This window comes from Coniophora puteana (genome assembly GCF_000271625.1).
Source record: "Coniophora puteana RWD-64-598 SS2 unplaced genomic scaffold CONPUscaffold_10, whole genome shotgun sequence".
Classification (NCBI taxonomy): Eukaryota; Fungi; Basidiomycota; class Agaricomycetes; order Boletales; family Coniophoraceae; genus Coniophora; species Coniophora puteana.
Window position 1 is genome coordinate 1,254,934 of NW_006913062.1, and position 14,235 is coordinate 1,269,168.

General features: G+C 50.2%; 6 protein-coding genes across 6 annotated transcripts; 1 reads left to right on the forward strand and 5 right to left on the reverse strand.

Moving 5' to 3' along the window:
- Positions 1 to 23: 23 nt before the first annotated feature.
- Positions 24 to 1,244, reverse strand: CONPUDRAFT_156497 (uncharacterized protein; the record flags this gene model as incomplete). Its single annotated transcript, XM_007773345.1, has 4 exons — positions 24 to 303; positions 357 to 413; positions 465 to 737; positions 787 to 1,244. 4 exons carry the CDS (start codon positions 1,242 to 1,244, stop codon positions 24 to 26), a joined length of 1,068 nt encoding a protein of 355 aa, XP_007771535.1.
- A 1,522-nt stretch (positions 1,245 to 2,766) lies between these two features.
- CONPUDRAFT_83891 (uncharacterized protein) lies at positions 2,767 to 4,504 on the reverse strand. The gene is made up of 6 exons (XM_007773346.1): positions 4,361 to 4,504; positions 4,262 to 4,304; positions 4,081 to 4,203; positions 3,915 to 4,028; positions 3,392 to 3,859; positions 2,767 to 3,343 (listed from the first exon to the last, which is right to left on the reverse strand). Exons 1-6 carry the CDS (start codon positions 4,401 to 4,403, stop codon positions 3,040 to 3,042), a joined length of 1,095 nt encoding a protein of 364 aa, XP_007771536.1. The 5' UTR covers positions 4,404 to 4,504; the 3' UTR covers positions 2,767 to 3,039.
- Positions 4,505 to 5,581: 1,077 nt separating this feature from the next.
- On the reverse strand, positions 5,582 to 6,607 carry CONPUDRAFT_61074 (uncharacterized protein; the record flags this gene model as incomplete). The annotated part of the gene is made up of 5 exons (XM_007772952.1): positions 5,582 to 6,050; positions 6,110 to 6,223; positions 6,279 to 6,401; positions 6,463 to 6,505; positions 6,565 to 6,607. The coding sequence occupies 5 exons, from the start codon at positions 6,605 to 6,607 to the stop codon at positions 5,582 to 5,584; spliced, it is 792 nt and encodes a 263-aa protein (XP_007771142.1).
- A 538-nt stretch (positions 6,608 to 7,145) lies between these two features.
- On the reverse strand, positions 7,146 to 8,992 carry CONPUDRAFT_128188 (uncharacterized protein). Its single transcript, XM_007773347.1, has 6 exons — positions 8,583 to 8,992; positions 8,482 to 8,524; positions 8,305 to 8,427; positions 8,142 to 8,255; positions 7,609 to 8,073; positions 7,146 to 7,554 (listed from the first exon to the last, which is right to left on the reverse strand). The coding sequence occupies exons 1-6, from the start codon at positions 8,623 to 8,625 to the stop codon at positions 7,311 to 7,313; spliced, it is 1,032 nt and encodes a 343-aa protein (XP_007771537.1). The 5' UTR covers positions 8,626 to 8,992; the 3' UTR covers positions 7,146 to 7,310.
- Positions 8,993 to 9,597: 605 nt separating this feature from the next.
- Positions 9,598 to 11,228, reverse strand: CONPUDRAFT_156501 (uncharacterized protein; the record flags this gene model as incomplete). The annotated part of the gene is made up of 12 exons (XM_007773348.1): positions 9,598 to 9,654; positions 9,722 to 9,776; positions 9,847 to 10,078; positions 10,146 to 10,200; positions 10,580 to 10,611; positions 10,667 to 10,694; positions 10,736 to 10,764; positions 10,825 to 10,863; positions 10,917 to 10,929; positions 10,988 to 11,007; positions 11,067 to 11,099; positions 11,156 to 11,228. 12 exons carry the CDS (start codon positions 11,226 to 11,228, stop codon positions 9,598 to 9,600), a joined length of 666 nt encoding a protein of 221 aa, XP_007771538.1.
- Positions 11,229 to 12,001: 773 nt separating this feature from the next.
- Positions 12,002 to 13,770, forward strand: CONPUDRAFT_167516 (uncharacterized protein; the record flags this gene model as incomplete). The annotated part of the gene is made up of 2 exons (XM_007773349.1): positions 12,002 to 12,261; positions 12,319 to 13,770. Exons 1-2 carry the CDS (start codon positions 12,043 to 12,045, stop codon positions 13,768 to 13,770), a joined length of 1,671 nt encoding a protein of 556 aa, XP_007771539.1. The 5' UTR covers positions 12,002 to 12,042.
- Between the last annotated feature and the right edge of the window lie 465 nt (positions 13,771 to 14,235).

The window sequence follows — 14,235 nt, forward strand, 5'->3', positions numbered from 1 at the left end:
TTTTTCGAAACATGTGTTCGCATCTACTTCTTAGACTTACGAGGTCGCTTCCCACGTCCTGCAGGCGAGGGAGATCGCCGATTTTCGCTATCACCAGTCTTTGGCGGCAACATCGCCACCATGGCTCTCAACTGTTCAGGTTCTAACTGTGCTAAAATTGACTCTGACGTCGATGTTGCCGTTGAAGTCGCCTCGCTTTCGTACAAACCGGGGGTCTGAGGATGATACGCCTCGGGTGGAAGTCTCGAAGTCGACGCCGATGGAGTATTTCGACCACCCCCAACGTCATGTTCTTCTGTGACACTAATTATAAGATTAACACCGTTCTGACGCCTTGTCACAGAAGAAAGACTCACACTTTCTTCTTCTCACGAGAACGATTGGTTGGTTCTAAGTCCGGCACTTCATTCACGCTGGATGACGAGTCAGTGTGAAGATAGAAATGGGCACAACTGCAGACTCACGTCGCGCTCTTCGTACCACTAACACGGGCGGAGAAGCGATCTTTCTTCGACGGCGTGTTGGCGGCCGGATTCACAGTGACAGTCCGCGCGGCTAAACTTCCTGATCCACCAACGGAAACGTTGTTCGCAACGTTTAGGGCAAGTGAAAGCAACTCAAACTGAATATATCCATCGGATGTTTTTGCCGCGCTCATTCCTAGCACACCAACACTGCTATTAACAGCAGGAGTAGGCGTATGGGACCAGCGTGAAGTTGAGCTGTTGAATACCATTCTACACAGAGAGTTAGCGCAAATAATCCGAAGCAGTAAACATAACAAACTCTGCTTTGCTGTGCTGCACCGTATTTCTCACGTACTCCGACACAGCGATATCGAAACGTTGCAACGGCGGAAGAAGAGAGTCAATGGTGGACGGAGCGTTTACACGCCCCACTGCAAAAAGAAGAGGGAAGTCGAATTCAGGAACATGATCGTAATACGCTTCTTCCGAGGGATCGCCTGGGAAAGCATAAAACTGCTGTGGCTGAGCATCTAAAAGGATTGGGCCCTCGCGATCAAAGTACGCCTTTGCGACCACAAAAGCGAGAGTATCGTCGGGGAGGGTCAAGCCACCCAAAGGACTGTATACTCGAAGCTGAGCAGGAGAAGCGTCGGATCCGTTGCTGTAGCGAAACGCTGTCTCATAGAAGCAGTAAAATGTCTGGGTACTTCCATTCTGCTCCGCCCGACGATCGCCATTGACGAGGCTGAACAAACCAACGACAAAAGCGGTAGACATGATGCGTGAGTTATGGAAGCAATGAGATGAGAGGATGCGACTTCGATTCTTCAAATCTTCGGTGGATTCGAAGCGACTGTGGGAGGCAAGAATGAGAGAGGTGCTTCACGGGTGCCGTTAAAAACCGATAAAGGGTCGATAGCGATAATAGGGTGATCTGATCGCGGAGCGATATCGAAGCCATACTCTATAGCATCAGGGAAACGCGCAATACATTGTCGGATAATGTAGAACAAAGGAGAAAACAACAATTGAGCAAGTGCCTTTATACGCCACAAAGGAGATGCGGGGAACGAAGCGCAATATATTCGACTTAAGCTCCGATTTCCGTCCCATACATAACATTCTAGCGGCTGAGGGGCGTCCGTCATAAGCAAGTGTAGGCCGCACGCAGCCATACAATACAGGTGCCACGCCACCAAAATACAGGGGACGACTCAACTCAGTTCAACCTCCGCCGACCAAGCACGACCAAGCAGTTCGCGTCGAAAGATTGAAGATACGATTAATATATCTAGATCCTTACCTCGGCAGGCATAATGAGCACTGAGGGTAAATGAGATGAGTAAGGTGCGTCGACCCCAAAAGAATCAAGACATACACCAGTCATAAAACGTTATTGTGAGACAGGCCGCCCCTTTGCATTGAATGTCTCTGTGAGTCGTTCTGAGATCTGTATGCGTATTTGGCGAGCATACCAGTGAAATAGCTTGTTGTAAGCTGTGAAAATACGTTTTCTTCGAGTGTCATGGCGGTGTCTTGAAAGCTAGAGTTGGAAGACATGTTTCGGGGAGATTAACTTGTTGTGAGGGATATTAACACTGACATATCAGCTAAAAGCCCTGAGAGAGACCTTATAGGTAACGTATTTGAAACAAAAGATGGAAGAGAGTTTGATCATCTTGTTTCAAGGAGCGTGGCTATGTGGCAATGCGCCTGATGCGCGATCATGTTCCTTATATTTCTTGCCCGGGTAAGAGACTTTATATTAATTTCTAAAAGCATCATTCATCTTGTCACGCAACTGAGGGAAACTGACTATGCAGTGGAACAACGCTTGTAATCGCCACATGTTCTCCTCAAGGTGAATCACTCACGGGAGCTTGAGTAAACTTCAGATTCTGAAACCGACTGTCACAGCATGAGAACCACCGCCTCATTCGCTACCTATTTCAAATTTAGTAGTCATCCCATGCTGAGATGGCGCTAGCTTGTCATCAAACCCTAAGGGAGCTTCCAATCGCGTGTCTGTATAGCATGTTTCACCTTATGTACGCCATGAGAATAGCTCCATTTCGACTCATCAGAGGGATGATGCATGATGCATGATGAGGTATAGAGAATGTATCAGGAACATTCGTATTAGAATGTCTGTCAAAACGATGCGCGAGCTGTGGCAACTTCGTCAACGAGCGCCAATAGCAGCTTCGGAAATGCGATGTGGCTCTGAGAGGCCAGAGGAATAACCCACGAGAACGTCTAGACACGGTGTCATCTCATGTCAATGCCAGCGCTAGTTGGACAATTATGTATTTTTGCTAGTCGTTACAGTTGTTAAAGTGAGGGGGGTATCATTAGCCTATCAATTCGCAGCGCATTATACGTTTTCAATACCAGAAGTGTGCCCAATACGATCATAATCTATATCTATTATCCCATCGATACGACACCTGCTCTTCTCAGCAATGCCGGGAAGCCTCAGCCGTGGAGACCAGTCGTTTTGCCGTCCCAGTCATCTCCACATATCAAGCACCAGAGGGGATGCCATAATATACACGGCTCATGGGCATTTGAGTTAGATTCCATGACTTATCTTGATTTCATCTTCATCCCCATCGTCAGAGCCATCCTTCTCGTAGTGTTTATGCTCCTCACGGACATCCATCGACAACGCACTTGGCATGGATTCCGGCGTTGTACCGCAGTACACTTCGCCGTTGAGATCGTCCGTGTGCGTGACAGTCTCCATACGAACACATATGTTCGTGGGACCTACGTTCCTGGCGACTTTGGTAGACCCAGAGCGAGTGAGAACACGTGTAGGGGCGGGAGCGCTGCGTAGCACGAGGTTGGGCCTAGAAGGCGGTTCGGAGTCGGTGCTGCGTGGATCATGAGCAAGAAGCAGCGGGCAGGAATGAGATACTCACTAGACTTCAGGATCGGTGAAGCTATGGTCGCCGAGGCGCCGAACGATGCGGGAAGCAGAAATAGAGGACATGACGACCGCGGGCACGCTAAAGATGACGCTCATGAATGCATTCCAGTTGAGGAGCGTGAAGGCGACGGCGACGGCGTTGAAAGCGATTGCCAAGACAAAGTAGATGAGGCCATCGGTGAACATCACCTCAGCAAGGCGGCTTGAGGTGCTTGGTTTGTTGCATCGGATAGAGTTGAGCTTGTACGCTGAAAGTAGGAAGACGAGCAGGTTGAAGCACGTAGAGTAGAGGAATGTGGCAGCGGAGATGGTGGTGTTCTCGTTGACAGCATCGCAGGTCTGTCCGGGTATATACGTTGCCTCTAGGAGGATAACGCTTCGAAGAATTAAGGTCCATTGACCGAGAATGACCGTTACAAGGAGGGTAATTATCCATTTATTGCGCGACCAGATTGCGATACTGAATCGACCAAAGGTGAGCAAGGAAGGGGTAAGGAGTAATGAAGCAAGCTCACGTTCGCAGGGAGAATATGATGCTAGCCAGGCCCGCGGCAGCGTCGCATGAAAATTGGATCCACGCGTAAAGCGCATGGCAGTTGATCGGCTTTGTGGTGTCTAGCGCGATCGCGCTGCATGACGCGTCAGCCTCTTTATGTGCACAACACCAAACAGATGACTTACATGCCGACAAGCCCGAACATCAAAATGTATCGGTTGGCCAGATAGAACGTTAAAGGCCACTTGAACCTCGTCTTGCCTGAAACTACGGCCCAATCGAAGTCCATCGAACAGATGAACTCCCAGCTGGTGACCATAAGTACCAACGCAGTCGGCAAGCAAACGTCTTGAAAGATTGGCCTACCCGTATAGCCCGAACAATCCATGTTGAAGGTTGGCGAGCGCGTCTACGAGAATAAATGTGTCACCGAAGGTAAATCACAGAGTGCTGAAGCCAACTTACTCGTATCCGTAAGTAGCTCCGCTGGTGACGACCAATTCGGCATTTTGGTAAGTAGAAGAAACAGCAGTCGGTGGTATGAACGAGAGAATCTGACTGAACGAGTGGCAGGTGGACGAACACTGGCAGCCTTGACAGGCTTACGCGTCGTGGGGAAGAGAGAAGAGAATCCAGAGGAAGCGAAAAACAAACGTGACCATTTATTGCTGCTAGCCCCGACTGGCTCCGGATTCGCCGTATTGCACAAAGGGGTTGCCAGGGTGCATCGACACGTTCCTGAAGCTGTGTCGGAACTAAGCAATTACTTCATATGGCTCGGGCCGCAATGTTCGGAGGTGACAAGCACGACTACCTCGGACCGTACATCCTGAGCGCTTTCGTCATGGCTCGGGGCTTGGGATGGCCGAGACAGTGGAGGTAAGGAGCGGTTTGTGCGAAGTGCATGATGTTGGTAAGATGAAGGATAAGAACAACCAAAACCGGGCTTACATTGACATCGGGAGATGCCGACTATCAGGGGCCATGATATTCAGGCTTTCAAGCAGAGATGATGAAAAGCTAGTATGTCCCATTTACAATCCATTTTTGCCAGGAAATACGATGGTCGAAAGGATTTTACCAGTTAATCTATATGTCAGTGAAGTAACATTCTCAAATCAACATTTATGTTGTAGGATTGGAGATGGGAACCATGGCCCTGGGGGAACCCAAGAAAACGCCATTTGCTGTAATATGTCTTCTCATATCGTAAATTCATAAAGATAGTGATACCAAGGGCTACATCGCGCGTGGTTTCAGTAATGCATAAAATCGATCACTTATTGTTCAATCATCCTCGTCGAGGGAAGCGTTGATGATGAGTCGTATGTGAGTGGGTTTGGCAAATGTGGCTGGATTTGATGCGCTTCCGTGGCCTCGGGGGCTCCGGTGGAACGCAAGGCGTTGTCACCGTTCGTTACGCCATCAGAAGTGGCCATTGGCGGGCGATTCATGCCCAAACTGCAATTTCTCTCGACGTCAACGTTCTCCGTGCAAGTAAAGGTTTCCATCTCGATATGAACGCTGGTCCGACCGCCGTACATAGCAGGCTTTTTCAGTGCCGAGCTACTCATTGTCCGTGAATCACTTCCGCCACTACGGGAAGCAACAGTGGAAGTGTCATGCCGCATAGTAGGGCTGAAGTATGGCATGGTGAGAAAAAGAGAGGTAGGCAAAAGCGGACACTCACAAGACCTTGGGACCAAAATCGAAATCGTAGAGACGCCGCACAACACGACATGCGACTACTGTAGATGTTGTGGTAGCTGTACAGTTGAAGAAGATGCTCATTATCGAGTTCAAGTCGAGAAGCATGAACACCACAGCGATCGTGTTAGCAATAAACGCGATGAAAAAATATACGAGTCCATCCACGAAGACCATTTTGACAAGACGGCTTTGAAATCCCATTCCCCTGCTATGGCGTTGCCACGCGAGTTTAAACGCAGAAAGGACAAGGACGAGGAGGTCGAAGCACATTGTGTAGATGAATGTCGCCGCAAGAATTGTGTTATTTTCCTTGATTATCGTACATCCTTCTCCAGGGATATATGCAGCCGTAAGGAGAGCACCCTGAAGAATCAACGACCAGTGGCCAAAAGTAACCATCACGAGGAGGGCAACGATCCACTTGTTCCGCGACCATATGGCGATGCTGAACAACGAGAGTGCCCTGAGTATCCATCACTAGTGTCCTCAACGGATGCAACTCACGTACGAATGGAAAGATTAATGCTGGGTAAACCTGCAGTTGCATCCCCTACGAGCTGGTTGAATGTGTACAACGCCTGGCAGTTCATTTCTTTCGTCGTGTCCAGTGCAATGATGCTTGATCAGGGAACATTTGCTTCAATGAAAGTTGCAGCAAGAAGAGGCCACTCACGTGCCAATGAGGGCGAACAGGAGGATGTATCTGGCAGCAAAATAGAAGACCAGAGGCCACCTGAACCTTGTCCTACCTGTAAGGACAGCCCAGTCAAATCCTAGAGATAGAGTAAACTCCCAACTGCAGCAACGCCCTGTCGTGAGGGTCCTTGTGATGATAGTCCAGCGAAATCATGACTCACGCATATAATCCTAGGATAGCATGTACAAGCTTCATCTGTGCCACTGGGAACAGATTTCGAGTAAACAACAGAACCTCGCCAAAATACACACCCTTTGCTTACCAGCATCCTGGTTACGCTCAGCCGAGGAAGACCAATCAGGCATAAAGTCAAAGTTGAAAAAGTTCAAGGTCACAGTCTGATCGCTGCCAACCTTGTCGGTGCCGTTGATGGGAATTCTAGACATCAGGGAGAGCCTGGAGCATTTTATAGTGAGATGACCTGCCATCAGTGATCGATGCAAGGCGGATACCGCAAGCTCTGCTTGGACGTACACGCAGTACTGGTCAGTGAGCTTGGTCAGAACAGCATTTGTATGCGTTGACATACTAGAAAGGCATATGAAATATCAAGGCCATGCTCATCGCCAGACAAACCATCACGGATACTTGCGGGGCCGAACTCTTGAGAGGACTGGAGGAGGACAGCGTGGTCACTACGGTGACAGCGGGCGGGGTTTGACCAATGTCATCTTGTCATCTTGTCACCATTGCATCAACGTTTCAACGTTAACACGTGGCAGTTTCCAAAAGGGTTCTGCTGCGATGATGATTTGTATTTGTTGTTGTCGGAGCTAGACTACATTAAGCAAACATACGGACGGCCATGATACGGCTGATCGCAGCGACACCCCAATTTCTCAGGTTATTGTTGGATGATGTGCTCCTAATAGCAAACCAGTACATGCTGGTATACTACCGTAAAGATATCAACACACCTGTCCACCGATCATTACGGCCCTCTGCTGTGGCTTTGTTGATCAAAAGCCGCAACAAAAATCGGCGTGGGGCTTGTTGCCGGCTCCATACTCATGCGTCTGACATTTCCAGATTCTGTGCATCCGTGGATACCGCTACGCCTATGAGACTCAAGCCCGTATCTGAGTGTTGGTCCACCTCGGCGCTATCCATGCGACTGAACGTTTCCATCTCGACGTGAACGCTTGTCGGGCGGCTGCGCTGGCCAACCTTCGTCGAGCCAGAGCGGCTGGCCATACCTGGCATGTCAATGGTGCGGAACACAAGGTTGGAGGAAAGTCGTGAAGGCGCAGGGCTACCAACGAGATTATAAGGGTCAATGGCTGGGATAGAGGGAATGATGGCGTACATGACTTCAGGCTCCAAGCTAAAATCGCTGAGGCAGCGAACGACACGAGAGGCAACAATGGTGGATACAACAGTTGCCGGGACGTTAAAGATAACTCCCATGATTGGATTCCAGTTGAGCTCCATAAACACGACCGCGATCACGTTGACAACAAATGCACAGAAGAAGTACGCGAGGCCATCATCGAACATCATCTTGGTGAGGCATTGAGGACCGATGTTCCCCTTGCGACGGACAAGCTGCACGACTTTGTACCCTGAGAGGAAGAAGACGATAAGGTCGAAACACGTTGCGTAGATGAACACCGCAGCCAGGATGACCGTCTTTTCCTTGACGATCTGGCAGCCATCGCCGGGGGTATGATTAGCAGTAAGTATAACACCTCGGAAAATCACGACCCAGTGGCCGATGATGATGAGCGCGAGGAGGGTAACAATCCATCTGTTACGAGACCAAATGGCGATGCTGAGCGTAGAAGGGAAAGTATAATAGTGAACTTCAGCGTTGCATTTGAACTCAAAAGTTTGACCCACGTGTGCATGGATAAAATGACGCTGCTTAGGCCTGTAGCTGCGCCGCCCATAAATTGGATATACGCATAGAGCACTCGGCAATTGATCGCCGTTCTCGTATCAAGCGCAATGGCACTGCAAAGCGCGTCAGTTTTATAGGTCACCGGAGGAGTAAATCTCGCACAGTCCAATGAGCGCAAACAGCAACACGTAGCGATTGACAAAGTAGAACATCAGCGGCCATTTGAACTTCGTCTTTCTAGTGAGCAAAGCCCATTCAAAGTCCAGCGAGAAGAGGAACTCCCAGCTGCAGTAGATTCATCGACTCGAGAGCGAGATGGGAGGATACGATGATGCTCACGCATACAGCCCAAGTAAAGCGTGCTGAAGCTTGACGAATACCTCTGCGATGCGGAACAAGGACAGATCAGCTACGACAACAAACCATAACGTGTCACTCACGGGTGTCCCTGAAGAGCTCCTCCTGCGAAGACCAGTCAGGCATTGCTGGCGAAGCAAGAGTGTGTCAAGACACTAATCAAAATTTGGGATGAGCCCGGCGAGCGGCGCCGACTTCGCGAACACTGAGGAGAGACCTCAGTGGGGGGAATCGAGAGGAACCGAGCATGCGCGTCCCCTCCGTTGACGCCTCGATGTATCTCGATGTCTGCATAAGATAAATATAACAACAACGTTACTAAGGGGAAGCTATCATGATCCTGACGGGCAATTCGGGGAAAATGAGCCTCGGAGGAGAGTAGCCTGACCGTGGTCCCGAACAGCTCGAGCGCTCGCACTTTGGAAAGCTATCAAAGGTGCGATACAGTAAGACGGGACCAGACCTGTGAAGACTTGACCTGCGCTGCATTGAGGTGACAATGTACGTAGTGGGAAGAAGAGGTAATCCAAGGTTTCCTAAACTTCCGCGCGATGCGCACTTTCTCAGGAACCGGGCTTGTATCAGCCTCGCGGATGCGGATTCCGAGTCGGACTCAATAATTCGAGTGCCCGCCCGCATCACTCTTCCATTTTGCCTGAACAACGTAAAGAGGGCTTGCTGAAGCTGAAATAGGCCTTGTTCGTCTGCAGATACTGAGTGCGATACTTCGCGGCGTTTCAGACGCGCGAGACTGGGAAATGGAATGGACATTGACCGAGACTTGTGCAGAGCAGCTCTTGTCCAAATAAGCGCTGAGAGTTTCCATTCCTGGTGTTACACTGGTAGACCATGGACAGCATGTATATGACATACAAGCTTCCTACCCTGGATCGAAAAAGAAAAAGGAGGATCTGGTACTACAACTTACTACGCTTTACTTCGCTCCTGATCAAACCCAATACTCGGCGTTGCCAGCAACCGCCGCGGCATGAAGACGATGGTGCCCAGGTCGTACGAGTTATTGCTTTCCTCCGTGTTGAGCATCCCGTCGCAGCGTTCGCGCACATCAAGCACGAGGTGCGGGACGAGAATGTACTGCTAGATGTAGCCAAGCCAGAAGTTGGATGCGTTATACAGGAGCTCGTTGATGAATGGCTGAGAATCAGGCACCGAGAATGGTTCAGGATTTGTCACGGATATAGTGGCCAGACGCGAGACTTACAGCTGACGAGTCGCTCAGGTTAGAGACGCCGTTCATCGTGCCCCAGACCATATATCTGATCATGCCTAAGTGTGAGTTCATGCTGACGGCTAGACGGAGATCCGAATGAAGCAGGGGGTGCGTACAGGACAAAATACAACGTATGATCTCTTATCATCGTTGCAAACAGATCGTTCCAATCCCATCTGCGATATCGCCTACGAACGTCCCTCGCATGACGAACCAGACAGAACACCGAGACGGCGACCATCATCGTCTCGAACGTGAGTTGCATGAAGTACCACGGCGCTGTGATAGCGTCTTGCAGGGGTATGAAGGTGTTGCAGTTGTGGTACCCGTGTATAGTCGACTCGATGCCTAGGCGAGGTGAAAAACACGATACAATCAGCAAATATGCAAAATGGAATAGGGAGATGGGGCGAACCGTAAGCCCTATAACCGTTGTATGTCAAGAAGGCGATCGTCTGCAATCCGACCTGCTAAAGGACAAACGCGACCTTGAGGATCTTGTGCACTCAACACGATGGTCCGTAGGTCGCGCATGGACGCATCAGCATGATACCTGGATCAGTGATAATGTGAGCTCAACTCGGGTATCCACAGGTGAATGACCCTAACCTTGAACACAGGGGATAGAAAACGCGATGAGAAACTGGACCGCAAGGTTGATTCGGAGACCTTGGGTATATTATCGAAGGCTGTGATATGGAGGGGCGGCTAGGAACCTACACCTGTAAGACAGTGTGGCCATGCTCGTCAGTGCAGCATTTGGAGGAGCGTTCTCAAAAGCTCACATCTATAATACGATATATTGGCGCTAAGGGACAGACTCAGGACCTGATGATTACAGTGACTTACCTCATCGGTCATCACGAGGTTGTAGCCCCAAACTAATCCACGACTTCAGCCAGCCAGGAAGATGGAGTTTAAGGTAGAGAGACGCACTAGTGTGTAGCCTGAAATAGAGACGAGGCTGGGTCAAGTAGGGGGAGCTCGAGTAATGTAAGCACTTACATGATCATCGTCAGGGACATATATCGAAGCTGAACAGGGCAGTTGTCAGTGTCAGAAGGGACTGGGAAGGGCGTTGTGCGGAGACTCACGAGAACGTAAAGCACCGAGGCCAATGAGAATCTCCTCCGCTAAAAGCACTGTCAAACACCTCACATTTGTCGCCAGATCGAACATCATACACACACGACGTTTATCTGCGAGCAAGAAGCCATGTTAGAACAGCGTTTTCACAATAAGCAGCCACAAACGAACCTCTAATGGAAGATTCAACACTTCATCGCCAGAGTTGGCATCAGCCCCACCCGCAGCATCCAGAGTCTGACAAGCTTACCCCAGTCATAGTACATCATCGTCAGCCCGATAGCTGAGAGTGAAGTCCGATGTAAGTATCGCGGTGTTGAACAAGCGACACCGACTCACTATATAGATACTCCGCCGCCCTATCATTCCGAATGTCGACAAAATGCTCGGGCCCATCCTCCTCAACATACATCTTTAGGGTAAGGAGTAGGGGCTCAGAGAAGAAGGGGTCCGGTGCGATACATGAGGGTGGTCGAGCAATATGTACCACTTACCCAACTAGTCCGGAAGCTCTGCGTCACAGGGCCACATGTACATATGTACCTTTGACGTCGTGACTCTCGAAGAAGCGTGAGGCTTGTGGAGCACGCGCTGATAAAAGCAGCGGGACGACGTCGAAGGTGGCCTCCGTTGCGACAGGTTGCAGCGTATCGCAACCTAGTTTATCAGATGATGAGCGGTTCAATATTAGTCGGGCTCCTGTTTTGGTATACATTTGTTGGGCGTGCTGATGTGCAAGTTCGCACTATCAAAGGCTATCGGGCGATGGATGAGATGGACGCTGTAGGCGGCTTTTAAAATTTGAACACTTGCCAGTGTATCCTTCAATTTGCTGCGATCAGGACTAGCGAGATGCGTCCAAGTCGTGACAGAGGAGCCGTCCAACACGTCGAAGAGAAGGGAAGAGCGTGGGTCGTCTTCAAGCATACGGCCTCATAGTTATAGTTGTAGTCACAGACACGGGACCTCGTCGACACGAGAGCGTTTCAGACCCATATTCAGGGCAAGTACAGTAACAAACGACAGAGGCAGAGTCGCGGAGTTGTTGCCTGTTGTTGCAGGAGAGGCCATCTGTCAGGATTCTCGACATCAGAGCAGGAATACATGACGAAGTCACCAATGCAACCAATGCTCCCGCCCACAACCTTGCGATGGCACAGCTTCGGCCCGAACATCCCTTCTCGCGTCTGAAACACGCTGCATCCTCAAACGCACCATGCACTACCATGCATCCTGCTCTGCGCCTTGACGAAGTCGTATCGATCATTGCACGACAAGGACTGTCCAATGGAGACCTCGCAGTCCTTGCACGGGTGTCCCGGTCCTTCACTTCGCATGCCCTCGATGTCCTGTGGTACGAGCTATACAGCATGATCCCGTTGCTCCAGTGTCTTCCGCCCCATCTAGTTCGGGTGGAAAGTCAGAAAGCTGATGAAGTAACTCTAGTATGTAAAGATCTCATCTCAGATGGGATGCTATTTCATTGTTGTCTGCTCTGATAGAATTGCACCTCCGCTCGTCCATTCACCACCGCCGATTGGGATGTCTTCTTGAAGTACGCACGGCGCGTCGTGCATCTGCATGGTGCCTCATCAAATCTCAGGCGACCCGTCACTATCGCCAGAGGCGAACCCATCCTCATGAAGTGGGATGTTGATCAAAGCGTCTTTGAACTCCTCTGCAATGCGCCATGTCCGCGTCCCCTCCTTCCTAAACTTCGCCAGCTGCGTTGGACAGACTCAACCGCACAGAATGTGATTTGGTTTCTTCGCTTCTTGCTGGGCCCATCAGTGACTGAGCTGGCGTTTCATACGTCATCGTTGGATGTTCCTGTGTTGAGTCTCGTCTCCATAATCCCAACACTATGTCCTTCCATGAAGTATTTCTCGTGGCTTAACACTGCCAAGCTTTCTAATTATGCAATCCGCGTGTCATCGGACGTCGCGTGCGCATGGGATGGTCTTAGAGAACTGACCTGTCCTGCGATAAGCAGTCACTCTTTGCATCGTCTCTCATCCTTGACTTTCCTCGAAGATCTTTCCATCAACCTCGCGGAGCCCTTTCCAGAGAAACTCAACTTGAGCCCCGACTCTGTCGCATTCCCTTCCCTGTATCGGCTCGCCCTGAGCAGCATCCCGTACTGCTCCCTAGCGCATCTAGCAAACTATGTGAAGCAAATGACACTTTACCCCTCCGGTTTGACGTTGCGCGCGTCCAGTGGCTCGGAAAACGAATTCACAGAGCTATTGGAAGTTCTCTCCAGCGACTCCGGGCACGAAGGACTTGAATATTTGCGTATCTTTGAGTTTGATACAGATCCGATGCCCGGGGTACACCAACTATTAACGAATCCGATGCTTCGCCCTGTATCTCGGCTTAAGAACATGACGGACCTCACTATCGACACGGATCGTGGCGTCATGCTTGATGACGCTGGAATCCTTGAGCTTGTCGTTGGGCTGCCTGGGCTCTGCACGCTCAGCATTAACGAACAAAACGGATGGCGGACTCGCCCATTCGCCGTCCCGCTTGTTACCATGCAAGGCCTAAGGCAGATCGTCACCCACCTTCACGACCTGGAAAGGCTCGCGATTGCCATTAACGCCGAAAGTTCCGTCATAGCTGAGGATGACCTCAAGGCGGCCGCGAGGGAGAGTACCCACCGTAACATTGATTGGAACTTCTCGCTTAACCTCCTCGATTCGCGCGTGGGCTCGGATAACATGTCGATCGTCGCCGCTTTCCTTTCTGATATGTTTTACAACTTTCAGGAGTTCGAGTTCTGGAGTTTTATGGGGCTGCAGAGCTTGGACATGGTTCAGGATTTAGAAATAGTTCATGAGGCGAGGGTACAGACGTTTCGCTGGTCGCAAGTGCAGAGCTTAGTGAAGGTCATGCAGGAGATTAGAAGGCAAGAGAAAGCGCGATGGACGAAGGGTCTAAACTCGTCTTAGCTACTTTCATGATTCAATGTTTCAATGACTACTTGATATCGGAGCGTTCACTGCAGGGTAACCTCATAGTAACTTTGCGGAACGCATCGGAGGCAATTGCCGACGCGATGCTCACGCGTTGATCGATCGTCGTTGATCAAACACTTTCATCCCCTTCGCCATCCATCTCTGCTGCAAAACAGTACCTTTACTTAGTCATAAGTTCGTCTCAATACCCTTCGGCGTCTCTCAATGCAGAGCACCAAATCCCGACAGCGGTCTACCACCTAGTCGTGGTTGAGTCGTGGTCAGCTGAGCCCAAACCTCATGATCATCGCCGCAATGCACTGTCACAAACTTCGCATCCATCAGTACGGTCATTGACGCCTTCCGGTGGAACCAAGGTGCTACTGCTCATGAGCACTGTATCAGAAGAGTGTCCCAATCAGAGACTACCATCTTTTCAACAGGCCAAAGTAAGCAGGC

What these genes read in the sequence shown, in the direction of transcription:
- CONPUDRAFT_83891 (XM_007773346.1), bottom strand. Translation starts at nt 4,403, where the DNA reads ATGCCGAATTGGTCGTCACCAGCGGAGCTACTTACGGATACGA. An exon ending in GGATTGTTCGGGCTATACGG is followed by an intron (nt 4,204 to 4,261) that starts GTAGGCCAATCT and finishes TATGGTCACCAG; the next exon opens with CTGGGAGTTCATCTGTTCGA. An exon ending in TTCACCGATCCTGAAGTCTA is followed by an intron (nt 3,344 to 3,391) that starts GTGAGTATCTCA and finishes TGATCCACGCAG; the next exon opens with CACCGACTCCGAACCGCCTT.
- CONPUDRAFT_128188 (XM_007773347.1), bottom strand. Translation starts at nt 8,625, where the DNA reads ATGCCTGACTGGTCTTCGCAGGAGGAGCTCTTCAGGGACACCC. An exon ending in GCTTTACTTGGGCTGTATGC is followed by an intron (nt 8,428 to 8,481) that starts GTGAGCATCATC and finishes AATCTACTGCAG; the next exon opens with CTGGGAGTTCCTCTTCTCGC. An exon ending in CTGTTTGCGCTCATTGGACT is followed by an intron (nt 8,256 to 8,304) that starts GTGCGAGATTTA and finishes CGCGCTTTGCAG; the next exon opens with TGCCATTGCGCTTGATACGA.